Genomic DNA, 15,574 nt, shown 5'->3' with positions numbered 1-15,574 from the left:
CTCCTCCTCTTGAGGGTAATGGCTTTATGAACAGGAGGTCCTGCGGTGCCCTGCTGTGTAGTGTCCCCTTGTTCCCCAGAGTGTGGCACTTCTGGGAACATCTCCGACGTGTGCTCCGCGTGCTAGCGGATCCTGGCTGCTTTATCCTTCAGGCCGGTTGTCTGCAGAGGCTCTCCGCCTGTTGTGGGCAGTGTTTGTTTCCTGGCCGAACGTGGCACGGCGTAGCGAGGTGCGCTCCGGTCTGCTTGTGAAGTGAGACCTGCTGCCGCCACCCGAACCGAGGCCTCGCAAAACTCCTGGGTCAGGAGATGTGGCGTTGGCAGGGGTTTGGGCCAGTCTTCTGGGGAGAGGGCCCGATGCACTGGGACTGAGGCAAGAGTTACTGGGAAGCGTGGTTCTTCGGGAGTGCAGAGCGGGGAGTGTGCGGGGCTTGGTGTAGGCAAGTTAGGTTCATAGTGATGTCAGTGCTGCGCTGGTTCCCTTAGGTGGCTCTGTGTTTCTGGAAGGGTGGGGGAGGGAAATGGCCCCGGCCAGTTCCTTTGTTCTTGGCGGGGTCTCTCCGTGAATGCTGCCTTTCTGGGATGTGCTCTGAGATGAGCAAACGACCTTTCCTCACTGTATGTCCATAGGCTGTTTGTCTACCTTTCCTCCAAGAGCGGCCCCAGCGTCCTCTGATTTCTCCCAGAGCCAGACATGCTGACTCCAGTCTGTAAGCCTGGCTGGTTGCGAGAACACAAAATTTGGGCCCTCTTGCTTTCCAAGCGAATTGCTACGGGCAGTCATTTACCCCAATGTGCCCCCCCGTGCGCTGATTTGTCTCTTCCCTTCTCCGCATCCGTGGCAGTTCCCTTCCCCACTGCAGCCCAAGCTGTGTCTCCACACTTCCTCTTCCATGTGGCCTCTTCTCTGCCTTTACTTGTGGTGTTTGCTCTGCCAGTCTTCAGATCAATTTCTGGGATATTTAGGATGATTTGGTAGTCATCTATTGTATTCGTGGGACAAGGTGAGCTTAGGGTCCTTCTACTCTGCCGTTATCTTCCCCTCCAATCCTAGCACCATACTGTTTCGATTACTATAGATTTCTAATATAGTTTTAAATCAGGAAGTGTAATGACTCCAGCTTTGTTATTCTCAAGATTGCTTTTGGGGAGCCTGGGTAGCTTAGTCGGTTGAGTGTCCAATTCTTGATCTTGTCTCAGGTCATGGTCCCCGGGTCCCAAGGTCCCAGGGTTCCAGGATAGTGGGATCAAGCCTTGCATTGTCAGGCTCAACACTGAGCCTGGAGCCTGAGTTTCTCTCTCTCTCTCCCTCTCCCCAGTTCTGTCTGTGCATGCTCTCTCTCTCTTTCTCTCCCTCTCAAAAAAAAAAAAAAAAAAAAAAAAAAAAAAAAGCTTTGGCTATTTAAGGACTTTTGTGGTTCCATATGAATTTTAGGGTCTATTTTTCTATTTCTATGAAAAAAGTGCCACTGGATTTTTGGTAGAGATTGTGTTGAGTCTATAGATTACTTTGGATAATATGAACATTTTGACAGTATTAATTCTTCTGATCCATAAATTTGAGATATCTTTCTACTTATTTGTGCCTTCTTCAATTTTTTTATTAATGTCTTATATTTTCTACATGTACAGAACTTTCACCTCCTCAGTTAAATTTATTCTTGGGCTGCCTGGGTGGTTCAGTCAGTTAAGCATCCGACTTTGGCTCAGGTTGTGGTCTTGTGGTTTGTGAGTTGGAGCCCCATGTCAGGCTCTGTGCTGACAACTCAGACCCTGGAGCCTGCTAAGGATTCTGTGTCTCCCTCTCTCTCTGTCCCTCCCCCACTCATGCTCTATCTCTGCCTCTGAAAAATAAAGAAACACTGAAAAAATTTTTTAATTTATTCTTAAGTATTTTGTTGTTTTAGTTTTTAAATATTTATTTATTTTTGAGAGAGAGAGACAGCAGGAGTTGGGGAGGGGCAGAGAGGAGAAGGAGACAGAATCCAAAGCAGGCTCCAGGCTCTGAGCCCTCAGCTCAGAGCCCAAGAAGGGGCTCGAACTCACGAACTGCAAGATCATGGCCTGAGCTGAAGTCGGATGCCTGACTGAGCCACGCAGCCACCCCAGTGTTTTATTGGTTTTAATGCAATGTAGTGTAAATGGGAATTTTAAAAGTTTCTTTTTCAGATAGTTTGCTGTTTGAAGTGTCTATAAGGCAGGACTGACACTGACCCTTCATGGTCACTTCAGGGAGAGACAGACAGAAACGAGAGGGAAAATAGAGACTAGAACCATGTATTTAAAGACAAGTAGTCACTAATAATAGAAAGAAAATGGAATCTAATTTGGAATATTTCAAAACCCTGGCTTTCATGTGTCTCTAAATTGGTATTCATCTTGGGACGCCTGGGTGGCTCAGTCGGTTAAGCATCTGACTTCGGCTCAGGTCACGATCTTGTGGTCCGTGAGTTCGAGCCCCGCGTCGGGCTCTGTGCTGACAGCTCGGAGCCTGGAGCCAGTTTCAGATTCTGTGTCTCCCTCTCTCTGCCCCTCCCCTGTTCATGCTCTGTCTCTCCCTGTCTCAAAAATAAATAAAACGTTTAAAAAAAATTTAAAAAAAATTGGTATTCATCTTTACATACACTTTCTATAGACTATGACTATATAGTGTAATAAAATTGATTATTGACATAAGAATTTGTTTGATGTAGACTAAAACTGAAATTGGACATGCTGGTTTTCCCTTGTGTCCGTAGCAATCAAAACCTTCAGAGGCAACCACAAAGTGTTCCAAACCTAAATAAGAACCCTGCTCTGTGCATACATATGTGTGCTTACTGTGCGTGTTTGCTGTGGGAATGAGAGAAACATGCAGGGAATATTTTAACCTGTAGAAACAAGTTTCCTAGCATATTCCTAACAAGGCTCTGATGCAATATTTGTGGAAGATCTAATCCTGACCTCATCAGTACTCACCAGTGTTGACTGATTGAAAGCTTCCTAGGTGCCAGGTACTATATTAAATGTAGAGATATGATATTTAGCAAAACGGAGTTCCTGTCCTCAGAGGTTATATAGTCTGTGCACATCAGAGAGATTTCCAAATGAATGTAGATGTGAATCTATATCCTGGGCCTTCCAGTGCTAACTAACTACTCCACGGTGCAGACTAAATTTAACATTCACTGTTTTGCTTACTCGTTACTGTTTATATGGGTCTATTTTAAAGAAAATTATAGACAATAAAACACAGAGGCAGCCTCTCATTTTTTCTGAACAACTCTCCTTTCCTATCAAGGGAGAGTTCATCTGGATTCGTTCCACGGAGAGCTCATTAGTGTTGGCATCTTATTTCTTCTACCAGATGTGGTTACTATTTTCATTTTATTCCAGGTAGCAGAGTACCAAACTAAAATTGCTAATGCTAAGTTCAGAGAAGTCCTGGGAAGAACTGACTGCAAGAGAACAAGAACAAAGAGGGAAAGGTAGGCAGTTTCATGACCTCTTTCTATTGGACATTGGTGAAGGAAATGCAGAAGAGAGTTGACATTCTGAACCTTTATTGTCAGAACTTTGCTCTAAACTCCAGGAAGCCTTTCTGACTACTCTTAGATCTAGCATTACAGCAGCTGTTCTCGAAGTATGGTCTCTGGACGGGGAAATCAGCCTCACCTTAGAACTTGTTCAAAATGCAAATTCTCGGGGGTGCCTGGGTGGCTCAGTCGGTTAAGCGTCCGACTTCGGCTCAGGTCATGATCTCACGGTTGGTGGGTTCGAGCCCCGTGTCAGGCTCTGTGCTGACAGCTCAGAGCCTGGAGCCTGCTTCAGATTCTGTGTCTCCCTCTCTCTCTGCCCCTCCCCCACTCGCGCTCTGTCTCCCTCTGTCTCAAAAATAAATAAACATTTTTTAAAAAATGCAAATTCTCGGGGCACCTAGGTGGCTCAGTTGGTTAAACATCCGACTTCAGCTCAGGTCATGATCTCATGGTTCTTGAGTTTGAGCCCTGCGTCACGCTCTATGTTGATAGCTCAGAGCCTGGAGACTGTCTTCAGACTCTGTCTCCCTCTCTCTCTGTCCCTCCCCTGGTTGTGCTGTCTCTCTCTCTCTCTCTCTCTCTCTCAAAAATAAATAAAATATTAACAAAAAAATGTTAAAAAATGCAAATTGTCAGGCCCCACCAGAGACCAAGGAGTCAGAAACTCTGGGACAGGGTCCCAACAAACATTTTGCCATGTCTCTCTTATTAATAAATCAATTGAGACAGAAGATAGATTCTTCAGGGATTCCTGGATGGCTCAATCGGTAGAGCGTGTGACTCTTGACCTCAGTGTTGTGAATTCTAGCCCCAGGTTGGGTGTGGAGCCTATTTAAAAAAAAAATAAAAGGTGGATCCTTCTTCCTGGTTCCTAACTTCCTTCTTCCTGGGGTTAGCTATAGGAAAGAGCGAATGGTGCCATTAATCATAAAATTATACCAAGCAAACAGGGAAGGAACATTGAAAGAGTTTGGAGAGCAGAAGCAGAGGGAATTAATTTGGAGGTACTTAAGAGATGCACAAAATGGGGGTGCCCGAGTGGCTTAGTCAGTTAAGCGTCGACTTCGGCCCAGGTTGTGGTTTCGGTTTGTGAGTTCAAGCCCCACCTTGCACTCTGTGCTCACAGCTCGGAGCCTGGAGCCTGCTTCAGATTCTGCGTCTCCCTCTCTCTCTGCTCCTCCCCCGTTCACATTCTGTTTCTCTCTCTCCCTCAAAATAAATAAATATTAAAAAAAAATTTTTGATGTCTTTTATATTTATTTTATTTGATTCCGTTTCCAGAGATCTTCATTTATTTGGGCAGTTTCTGTCTGGTATCTTACGAGAGGAGTTAGCAAACTTTCTAGAAATGATCAGATAGTAAATCATGAGGGTTTGCAAGACAAATGGTCTCTTGGAATTCCTCAAGTCTACCATGGTAGCACAAGAGCAAATGAGTGTTACCGTGCTCCAACAAAACTTTATTTACAAAACCTGTGGGGGGCTGGATTTAACCTGCAGGCTATAGTTTGTCACCCCCGTCATATCTGCTGCCGTGAGACTCCCTTTAATATTGCCAGTAGCACAGGTCTGGCACTAACCTTTGGTTTCTCTGAAAAAGTCTTTTTTCCCCCTTCATTGACAAGATGTTTTTGTTGGCTAACAGAATACTGGATTTTGTGGGTTTGGTTTTTTTTTTTCCTTTCAGTATTTTGAAGATGCCAAGTCATTGTCTTCTGGCTAACATTGCTTCTCATGAGAAGTTTGCTGTAATTCTCACCTTTGCTTTTCTATATATGATGAGTTTTTTATTCCTTTGGCCCTCTTCAAGACTTCTTTTTTTTTTTTAAGTTTTTTTTTTAATGTTTTTATTTATTTTTGAAGGAGAGAGAGAGGGAGACAGAACATAAGTGGAACCAAATTAAAATGATTGGGCACTGTAATAGACCTAACATTTGATTTTCCCAGCATCTTTACCCCCACATAGCGGTGGAAGAGAACTTCCTTTGGTCAATGCCACATGTCTCTTTGGGGTTGCTTCATCCTGCTGGCCTTTGGGTGGTAAGAAGAACCCAGGTCCTCCCTCTCGTAGTATTCTGGCTACGATGATTGATTCAGAGGTGAGCATGTGAGAGAAGGAGGAACAAAATCCTTCTTCAGAAATTTCCCTAACATAGATGAAAAATTTCTGTCTCTTGGGATCATAGAGCTGGAAGGATTCACAGCTCCCTCTTCTCCACTGCTTGAAGGAAATCCTGTGTGTGGCGGGACTGAAAGATTGGGAGAAGCGAGTCCTGGCAGCATCAGTTCTCTGACTTCGGGCCATAACATGTTCAGTTTCTCTGGTTCCTTCAGTTCTCTGTGTGTGATCCACCCCAGTTACCAAAAATCCTTTTTTGTTTAAGTTGGTTTGATTTGGGTTGTTCAGTGCTCCAGAAAGTATCCCTACTGATTTATGCTGTAGGCGGCATTCAAGTCTTGCCATTTTAGGGGTGGCCGGGTGGCTCAGTGGGTTAAGCATTTGACTTCCGCTCAGGTCATAATCTTGCGGTCTGTGAGTTCAAGCCCCACATTGGGCTCGGCACTGGTGTTGCGGAGTCTGCTTGGGATTTTCTCTCTCTCTCTCTCTCTCTCTCTCTCTCTGTCCCTCCTCTACTTGCGCTCTCTCTCTCTCAAAATAAATACACTTTAAAAAATTTTTTTTAAAGTCTTGCCATTATAAAGAACACTGTGAAGCAACTTAGTAGCTACATCTTTTGCACACATGCATGCTTTCTTTCCACATTAAGAAACATTTCCAAAGTAGGAATTGCTGACTCATAGAACATGCAGATCTGAAAGGCTTTTGATGTGTGTGAAATTGCCTTCAGAGAGGTTGTCCATTTAGACTTTTGTAAGGAGTGTATATGTCCCTATTTCCTTACAGTCACGGGCATACTGAGTATTATTATTTTTTTAAATTCCCAAGTAGGTATACTGCTTTTCTATACCTGTGTATAGAACACCCATACCTGTGTTCCCAAATAATGTCTTAATAGGATCATAAAAAAGAGAGCAAAGATCAAACATGGATGGAAATTTGGAATGACACCAGAAAAAAAGGGAGGAGTCCAAAATTTGTTCCAAGAGCATTACCACTATGAATACTCAGCCCTGGGTTTTCCCCCAGAACAGGTATTACGAACTGGCTGAGCCAGTATGAATATTTCAGGGAGAAATAAACTTGAGGAAGTGACAGAAGTCCTACCCTGGGTTACCACCTTAGCCTGGGGCTCCAGTAGGTTATTGGCTGGAGCATTAATAAAAACTCCACACCCTGTGGGGTTAATATATATGCTATAGCGGGGACCCAGATTTCTGGTTCCTGCTCTTGAGGAGTCTGTCTCACCCGCAAAGATGTGGGCTCAACTCCTTCTAGGAATATTGGCCCTGTCACCAACCATTGCAGGAAAATCTCTCCCGTAAGTGCTTGGTGTCAGAGGTGATGTAGGGCAGGTGGCTTCTTTGTCTATTTTTCTCAAATGTTAATATGCGGGAGAAGAGATAACCTTTGACTTATTTTAATTTCCTTCTCGTCTGTTCCTTCTTTGGTTTCATTTCTCCTTTACCCAGAGAGAAAGGCTGAGGCATCAAAAGGGAGCCTTAGGAAAGATAATGTTAAAAAGAAAAAAAGATAATGTTAAAATATAGTAGAGTCCTAATACCCTGTTCTCTGTAATAGAATTAATTTCCTTCTTGGTACCCTAGGCATAGGTTCTCAGTGATGGTCTCCTAATTGTGGGAGGTTTAAGGCTATGCACTGAGTTATTTGTTACTCATCTGTTCCTCCATTATGGAAAATAAGATTCCTAAAGGCAAGGGCTCAGTCTGCTTAATTCACTGCTATATGCTGAGTTCTTAGGAGAGAGCTTAATTTTTCACTGACTGAATGTATCATTACTGCCCTGAAACTCTTATATTTCCTTAATAGAAACTACCTGGTGACCTTACCAGCCCAGCTTAACTTCCCCTCTACCGAGAAAGTTTGTCTGGATCTGAGCCCTGGGAACCATGATGTAAAATTCACTATTACTCTGGAGACCAAAGACAAGACCCAGAAGTTGCTAGAAACCTCTGGGTTGAAGAAGAGACACTTCCATTGCACCTCCTTTCTGGTAAGCACAGATTCAACCCTGAATCTGCTCCCTTCCTTTTTTATCCTTCTTTGGAGACACTTGGCACAATCTAATTGTAAGTACGATTTCTGTTGCCTTACTTTTGCCACGGTCTTTAAACTTATCTCCCCTAAACGTAAACTCAGCTCCTGGCCATAACTCATTCACCATTTCCTTGACCTTGGATTTCTTCCTTTAGTTTTTGACCTTAACCTCTGAATATCGTTTCCCTTCTTTTTCCTGGCAGTGTGTTTTACGGCCCTAACTTTGCTACCCGCATCTAACTCAGCTCTTTCCTTCCACCCTCCCACTCTGGGGTTGAGACCAGTTGATTCATTCCCCAACATCCTGCTCCTCCAGAGCCCCCTTCTCTTGTCCAGGTACCACCTCCTGCTGGTGGCACAGAAGAAGTGGCTACAATCTGGGTGTCGGGAACTGGAAATAACATCAATTTTGTGGAGAAGAAAAAGGTTCTGATTCAGAGGCAGGAGAACGGCATCTTTATACAAACTGACAAGCCCATCTACAACCCGGGGCACAAAGGTAAGAGGCATACATAGGGGATTCGACAAAAGACTGGGGAAACCACTGCACATATTCCAGAAAGAGGGGCTTTGTGGTTTGGGGGTAGGCCTATGGGGCAGGAGGGAGGAAGTTCTGGAGGGATGAAGCGTGACAAGTGTGGAATGCCTGCTGTGTTACGGAAGCAGAGAAAAGTGGGTGGAGTTGCGCGTGTGTGTGTGTGTGTGTGTGTGTGTGTGTGTCTGAAACAAAAGTATACATTTCCCGGGAATGGCGTTTGATCAGTGTAGCTGGGCTGCTGTGTCTTATGGCGAGCTGCTTGTCTGTGAATAAGAAAGCATCAAAAGCATTTGGCTTAAGCTCCTGATATTTGTACTTTGTGCCTTCTTCCCTAGAAGGGCATTCCATTATGATGTTTCCAAGTCAGGGGCTTTTATCTGTCTGTCAGTGTAGGTTGTTTGTTTTGTTTGTTTCTTTGTTTGTTTTTTAAAAGTAAACCCTGACCAGGTTTTGCTGACTCAGAAGTTGGGGGGGGGGGTGCGGCAGGGAGTGGAAAGAGTGGAAGAAGGACTGGAGAGGGGGAAATCCCTTTGCCAATGATGCCTATTCTATTCTAGTGCATTTCCGCATCGTCACCCTGAACAGCAGCTTTCTTCCTGTGAATGACAAGGTGAGAATTCAGTTGGGAAGAAGGAAGGGGAGAGGGGTAGGGCAGACTGAGATAGAGCAGGGAGAAGGAGAAGAGATTCTTCCTAAGAGCGTGAAGAGGTGAAGTCCTCTGAGGAGCAGAATGCTTGTGCTAGCCTCAGGGCACAGGTCCAAAGCCTGCCAGTCCCCAGCAGCCTAAAAACAGCCAGAGGTGCCAGCTCTTAAGCTGATAGCTGCGAACATCAGTTAGGTTAATATTCCTGAGACGTGCTTGTATCCACTGCCCGTTTTAAATGTTTTCCATGTTATTTTATTTTTTATTTTTTAAAAATTTTTGAGAGAGAGAGAGCATGCGAGTGCCAGTGGGGGAGAGCGGCGGGGTGGGAGGGGGAGAGAGAGAAAGAGAGAGAGAGAGAGAGAGAGAGAGAGAGAGAGAGAGAGATTTCCAAGAATCTCAGGCTCATGACCTGAGCCCAAATCAAGTGATGGATGTTCAATTGACTGAGCCCCCCAGGAGCCCCTCCACTGTCGTTTTAAGAGTTTCTACAGGGGTGCTGGGTGGCTCGGTAGGTTGAGCGTCTGACTCGATTTCGGCTCAGGTCATGATTCCAGGGTTGTGGGATCGAGCCTCACATCAGGCTCCGTGCTGATGGTGGAGACTGCTTGGGATTCTCTCTCTTTGTCTCTTTCTGCCCGCCGCCCCCCCCCCCCCTTTGTTCGCGTGTGTGCATGCACACTCTCTCTTCCTCTCTCAAATATAAACAAACAAACAAACAAATAAATAAATAACATAGAAGAGTTTTTGAAAACTTCAAGATTTTCTCTCCAGGAGTGATACCACATGACTTTGCAGTTCAAAAATTAGAAATAATTCAGGAGGGAACGCCTGAGTGGCTCAGGCGGTTGAGCATCTGACTGAGGCTCAAGTAGTGATCTCATGGTTCGTGGGTATGAGCCCTACATCGGGCTCTGTGCTGACAGCTCAGAGTCTGGAGCCTCTTCAGATTTTGTGTCTCCTTCTCTCTCTGCCTCTCCCCTGCTTGCGCTCTGTCTCTCTCTGTCTCTGTCAAATAAACACTGGAAAAAAAAGAAATAATTCAGGAGTATTCCTAGCAAAAATTAGAAATAAGAATATCCAATCCCACCTTTTTTTTTTTTTTTTTTTTTTTTTACACTACAAGGCAAGGTGATTTATAAAGTAGGCAATTCTCCTAAGGCTACATTACATGCCTAAGGTAAAAAAATGTGGTAACACTTGGCAATTACTTAAAGGTTCCTTAAACAACTCAGTCCCTGGAATCATAAGCCTTTTGATAGGTTTGATCTCAATTTAGGGCTTGTGTCATTTTTATATTTCTGAAACACTTACCTCACCTCTCAGACATTTCTGCTGCCTTCTTTGCCCTTCATTCACAGCCCATGATACATGATGTGTCATGAAGCTTTTAAAGATAATCATAGGGCAGCATTATTGTTATTTCCATCTCCCCTTCTCAGAGTTTCTTTCCTCTCCGTGCAGTGAACCTATGAGCTTTTTTTTTTTAACCATTATCCTCATATTTCATTTTTAGGCTGTTTTCAATTTTTTTATTTTTTAAGTTTTAATTAAAATTTTTTTTTCACTTATATCCAGGTTAGTTAGCATATAGTGCAACAATGATTTCAGGAGTAGATTTCTTAATGCCCTTTACCCATTGAGACCATCCCCCCACCCACAACCCCTCCAGTAACCCTCTGTTTGTCCTCCATATTTAAGAGTCTCTTCTGTTTTGTCCCCCTCCCTGTTTTTACATGATTTTTGTTTCCCTTCCCTTGTGTTCATCTGTTTTGTATCTTAAAAGTCCTCATATGAGTGAAGCCATATGATATTTGTCTTTCTCTGACTAATTTCCCTTAGCATAATGCCCTCCAGTTCCATCCACGTAGTTGCAAATGGCAAGATTTCATTCGTTTTGATGGCTGAGTAATAGTCCATTGTATATATTTACCACATCTTCTTTATCCATTCATCCATCCATGGACATTTGGGCTCTTTCCAGACTTTGGCTATTGTCGATAGCGCTGCTATAAACACGGGGGTGCACGTGTCCCTTCGAAACAGCACACCTGTATCCCTTGGATCAATACCTAGTAGTACAATTGCTGGGTTGTAGAAGCTATGAGCTTCTTGGTGAGTAGCTTCCTCTGCCATTACTTTCTTTCCCAATTTGGAATTCTTTTTAGCTTCTCCTTCCTGTCACCTGTATCCTTTCTGTATCAATCGGGTTTAATATTGACTAGTTATTTCTTAACAGACTGTTAATTCCAGAGCAGAGAGGAAAGGCTAGGGGAAAATGTGACCACAGCCCAGTATTATTTTAGACTCCACTGGCCCCTGAAGGTGCCTGAAGGTTAAGGGTCCCATTAACTACCTTTCTTCTATTATCTCTCCTCTGCTCAAATTAGACCCCATTACTGAGAGTTGTTCTGATTTCCACAGTTATTCTCTCTTTCTATCTTAAAATTACTTCTTCTCCCCTACACCATTTCTTTAGCCAGCCCCCTACTCCAAGTTCCAAATTTGAAACTCCTGTTTGAAACACTGAAATCAACTAAAGGAATTTTACTAAGAAACTGAGGGACAAAAATTGTGAAGTTAAGCGACTGAAGTATACTTGAGATTAACCGAGCCTATCTACTTTGGTGGCAACACCCATTTATTCAGAAACCTCAGCCTACTTCCAGGTGGAAACGCTATCTTCTTACTTGAACACTTGCTGTTTTCCGGAGCCTGCTTCTAAGTAATTGGTGTTCTTCCCGCCTCTTGACTCTCCGTGTGAGGAAAGTACTTTGTTATCTGAGAAGTGTTCTTTTTCTCTAATTTTTAGCCATCCATAGTAATCTCATTTTTGTCTCCTTATTGTCTGTATAGCTCTGGTTTGTGAAAGTCTCAAGCCTCTCCTTTGACCCTGAAGGGGAATGGAATGTGCCACCTCAAAATGGGTCACTGTGGCATGTGGATTGTTTTGAACTACGGGTAATCAAGAGCCAGCATGCTCAGGAAACATTTTTTTTTTTTACCTCTCTCTTAACTGACTGAGAGAACTGAAATAGGAGGCCTGGCCCAGTTGCCAGATATAACTTTTTTTATCTAAAGGATTTATCTGGGGGCACCTCGGTAGCTCAGTCGGTTGAGGTCCAGGTCATGATCCCAGGGTCGTGGAATGGAGCCCCAAGTCGGGCTCCATATTGAGCCTGGAGACTGCTTAAGATTCTCTCTCTGTCTCCTTCTGCCCCTCTCCCCCTGCTCCTGTGCTCTCTCGTGCATGTTCTCTCTCTCTTTCAAAAAAAAAATATTTATCTACATGGTAAGGCAAAGATTTGATTACCAACCATTTGTTCTTCTGCTCTCTCTGTGACTTGCCCGGTGTCCCTTTGAAACCCCAGGCACCTTTGCCATTCCTTAGCTCAGGATGATACAGAATCTTCAATTGCCTGACTGCCTTGGGGTCTCATTGTCTTTGTGGGGCTCCCAAATGCCAGTAATCAAATGTTTTTCTCTTGCTAATCTATCTTTGGATTACTAGGCTAGCCAAAGACACTAGAAGGGGGAAATTTTTCTGTCCCTCTAATCCTTACCTCTCATTTTTTTGGTTTTTCTGAAGAACTGCCATGATCCTTGATATCCAGGCTGACAGCTGCCTTGACATGACATGGTGCTTGGCCCAAGAATCAAAGGCAAACACCACCTTGACTTCATTTCTGTTTCCTTCCAAGAGAGATGCAGCCCTTGAACCCTCTCTGAGACCACACATCTAAATTCCAGCTTTCAATCCCATTTAGTTTTGTTTTTTTTTTAAACGTTTATTTATTTTTGAGACAGAGAGAGACAGAGCATGAACGGGGGAGGGGCAGAAAGAGGGAGACACAGAATCTGAAACAGGCTCCAGGCTCCGAGGGGTCAGCACAGAGCCCGACGCGGGGCTCAAACTCACGGACCGCGAGATCATGACCTGAGCCGAAGTCGGATGCTCAACTGACTGAGCCACCCAGGCGCCCCAATCCCATTTAGTTTTTAAGTGTATGTAATACTACTTGGAATGCCCTGAACTTAATAGGTGTACAGTCTCTAATCTGAGTTTTAATTGCATTAACGTTTATGTATGTATGTATGTATGTATGTATTTCGCATTTATTGATCTTGAGAAATGTACGAGCACATGAGCAGGGGAGGCGCAGAGAGAGAGAGGGAGAGAGAGAATCCCAGGCAGGCTCCATGCTCAGCATGGAGCCCGACTCTGGGCTTGACCCTAGGATCCTGTGATCACGACCTGGTGGAAATCACGAGCCGGATGCTCAACCGAATGAGCCACACAGGCGCCCCTGCATGTATCTCTTCAAAAGCGTATTTCAGGGGCACCTGGCTGGCTCAGTCTGTAGGGCATGCGACTCTTGATCTCGGGGATGTGAGTTTGACCCCCATGATGATTGTACAGATTGCTTGAAATCTTTAGGGGTGCCTGTGTGGCTCGACTGGTTAAGTGTCCGACTCTTGATTTTGGCTCCGGTCATGATCTCACGGTTGGTGAGATCGAGCCCCATGTCCAGCTCCGCACTGACAAGGCAGAGTGTGCTTGGGATTCTCCCTCTCCCTCTCTCACTGCCCCTTTCCCCTGTGTGTGCGCGTGCGCACACACTCTCTCTCTCAAAATAACTAAATAAACCATAAAAAAATTTTTTTTAAATCTTAAAAAAAAAAAAAGAAAAAGTACATCTTAAATAATCATGATCTCATTATCAAACCTAAGGAAATTAATAAGAATCATTTACTATCATGTAACACCTGTCTTAAGTTAGGGTTTTTTCAAATGGCTGATTTTTTTTTTTTTCAAACTAGGATCTGATTAAATTCATGCATTACATTTGATTGTTACATCTTTCAAATCTCTCATAATTTAAAATAGTCTTATTTTTTCATTGTCGCCTTATATATTTTTTAGGAGAGAGAGCGAGAGACGTGATCAGGCTAAATGACTTGTAGAATGTCCCCATTCCAGAAAATGACATTGACTTTTGAGGAAGCCTAGTTGTCTTATAGAATATTCAACGTTCTTTTTTTATTTTTTATTAAAAAAAATTTTTTTTAATGTTTATTTATTTTTGAGACAGAGAGAGAGAGAGCATGAACAGGGGAGGGTCAGAGAAAGAGGGAGGCACAGAATCTGAAACAGGCTCCAGGCTCTGAGCTGTCAGCACAGAGCTCGACGCGGGGCTTGAACTCACAGACCGCGAGATCATGACCTGAGCCGAAGTCGGACGCTTAACCGACTGAGCCACCCAGGTGCCCTTCAAGGTTCCTTTTTAAAAAAAAACTGTTTATTTATTTATTGTGAGAGACAATGAGAGGGGCAGAGAGAGGGGGAGAAAGAGAATCCCAAGCAGTCTCCATGCCCAACACAGGACTCTGATCCCCACCAACCATGAGATCATGACCTGAGCTGAAACCAAGGGTCAGACCCTCACCTGACTGAGCCGCCCACATGCTCCAAAATATCTGACATTCTTCATTCGTCTGGTTATGTCTTTCTTTGTAGTCTAACTTGCTCCCCTATGTTCTGGAAGTAGTTCTGAGGTCTTCATTAGATTTAAACTGAACCTTTTTGGCTAAAATATTTATCAGGAAATGCTGTGAACACCCAATGTATCTCTTCAGAAATACCTAATGTCAGGTTGTCCCGTTATTAGTGATGATGAGTTTGATTACTTATTTAAGGTGGTGATAGCCTAATTTCTCCAGGTAAAGGTATGTCTTCTTCTTAAAATTTTTTAAATGTTATTTATTTATTTATTTATTTATTTATTTATTTATTTATTTAAATGTGAGCTCTATGCCCAACCTGTGGCTTGAATTCATTACCTCAAGGTCAAGAGTCACATGCTGTACTGACTGACCCAGCCAGGCACCCCGTCTTTTTTTTTTTTTTTAATTAGCAAGTAATTTTGGTGACACTTTGACACTTAGCCCAATAACCCATTCACCATGAACTTAGTGGTTTTAGCGTCTATTTTCTTGAAGAAACTATACAGGGTCCTTTGATGGAACTCTTTTAAACAACGTATTTTTTAGCGGTACCTGGGTGAGTCAGTTGGTTAAGCGGCTGACTTCAGGTCATGATCTTGCGGTTCCTGGGTTTGAGCCCCACATCAGGCTCTCTGCTGTCAGCACGGAGCCTGCTTCAGATCCTCTGCCTTCCTCTCTCTCTGCCCCTCCCCTGCTCATGCTGTCTTTCTCATTCTCTTTCTCTCTCTCTCTCTCTCAAAAATAAATAAAACATTAAAAAAATTTTTTTAATGTTTTATTTATTTTTGAGACAGAGCATGAGCAGGGGAGGGGCAGAGAGAGAGGGAGACACAGAATCTGAAGCAGGCTCCAGGCTCCCAGCTGTCAGCCCAGAGCCTCAAACTCTTGAACCATGAGATTATGACCTGAGCCAAAGTCTGCACTTAACTGACTGAGCCACCCAGGCGCCCCCAATACTTTCTTTTAAGGCATGTGGTGTAGAGCACTAAGGGATGCAAAAGCATCAGAAGCTTCATTTCTTCAGTTTCTGGAGACTGGCAATCCCTTTGAGGAAATCTCTTCTCTCTCCTCCCCTAGCCAATAAGCTTTTGCTCATTGTTACCCTTATGGAGGCACCAAAGAGCCATTTAGAAAGGCTCAGAGAAAGACAGACCTTGTGAATTTTTTTTTTTTTTAGAGGGAGGGCACAAGTGA

General features: G+C 43.7%; 1 protein-coding gene across 3 annotated transcripts in view; it reads left to right on the top strand.

Annotated features, from left to right (window-relative positions):
• The first annotated feature begins 3,376 nt into the window (after positions 1–3,376).
• Positions 3,377–15,574, top strand: part of A2ML1 (alpha-2-macroglobulin like 1) — a 46,324-nt gene continuing 34,126 nt past the window's right edge. For 2 of the 3 annotated variants that reach the window (XM_053895555.1, XM_019464568.2), the window contains exons 1-4: positions 6,853–6,957; positions 7,467–7,650; positions 8,031–8,193; positions 8,790–8,842. In XM_053895555.1, coding sequence (XP_053751530.1) covers positions 6,893–6,957; positions 7,467–7,650; positions 8,031–8,193; positions 8,790–8,842 — 465 coding nt within the window. In that variant the 5' untranslated portion in view covers positions 6,853–6,892. Of the gene's footprint in view, positions 3,467–6,852; positions 6,958–7,466; positions 7,651–8,030; positions 8,194–8,789; positions 8,843–15,574 lie in introns of those variants that run through there. The other variant, XM_053895556.1, reaches the window with a different exon arrangement.

This window comes from Panthera pardus, unplaced genomic scaffold, assembly GCF_024362965.1.
Source record: "Panthera pardus isolate Hobbes unplaced genomic scaffold, ASM2436296v1 HiC_scaffold_6, whole genome shotgun sequence".
Lineage (NCBI taxonomy): Eukaryota > Metazoa > Chordata > Mammalia > Carnivora > Felidae > Panthera > Panthera pardus.
Note: the sequence above shows the minus strand (reverse complement) of the source record. Positions and strands in the feature narration are given on the sequence as shown.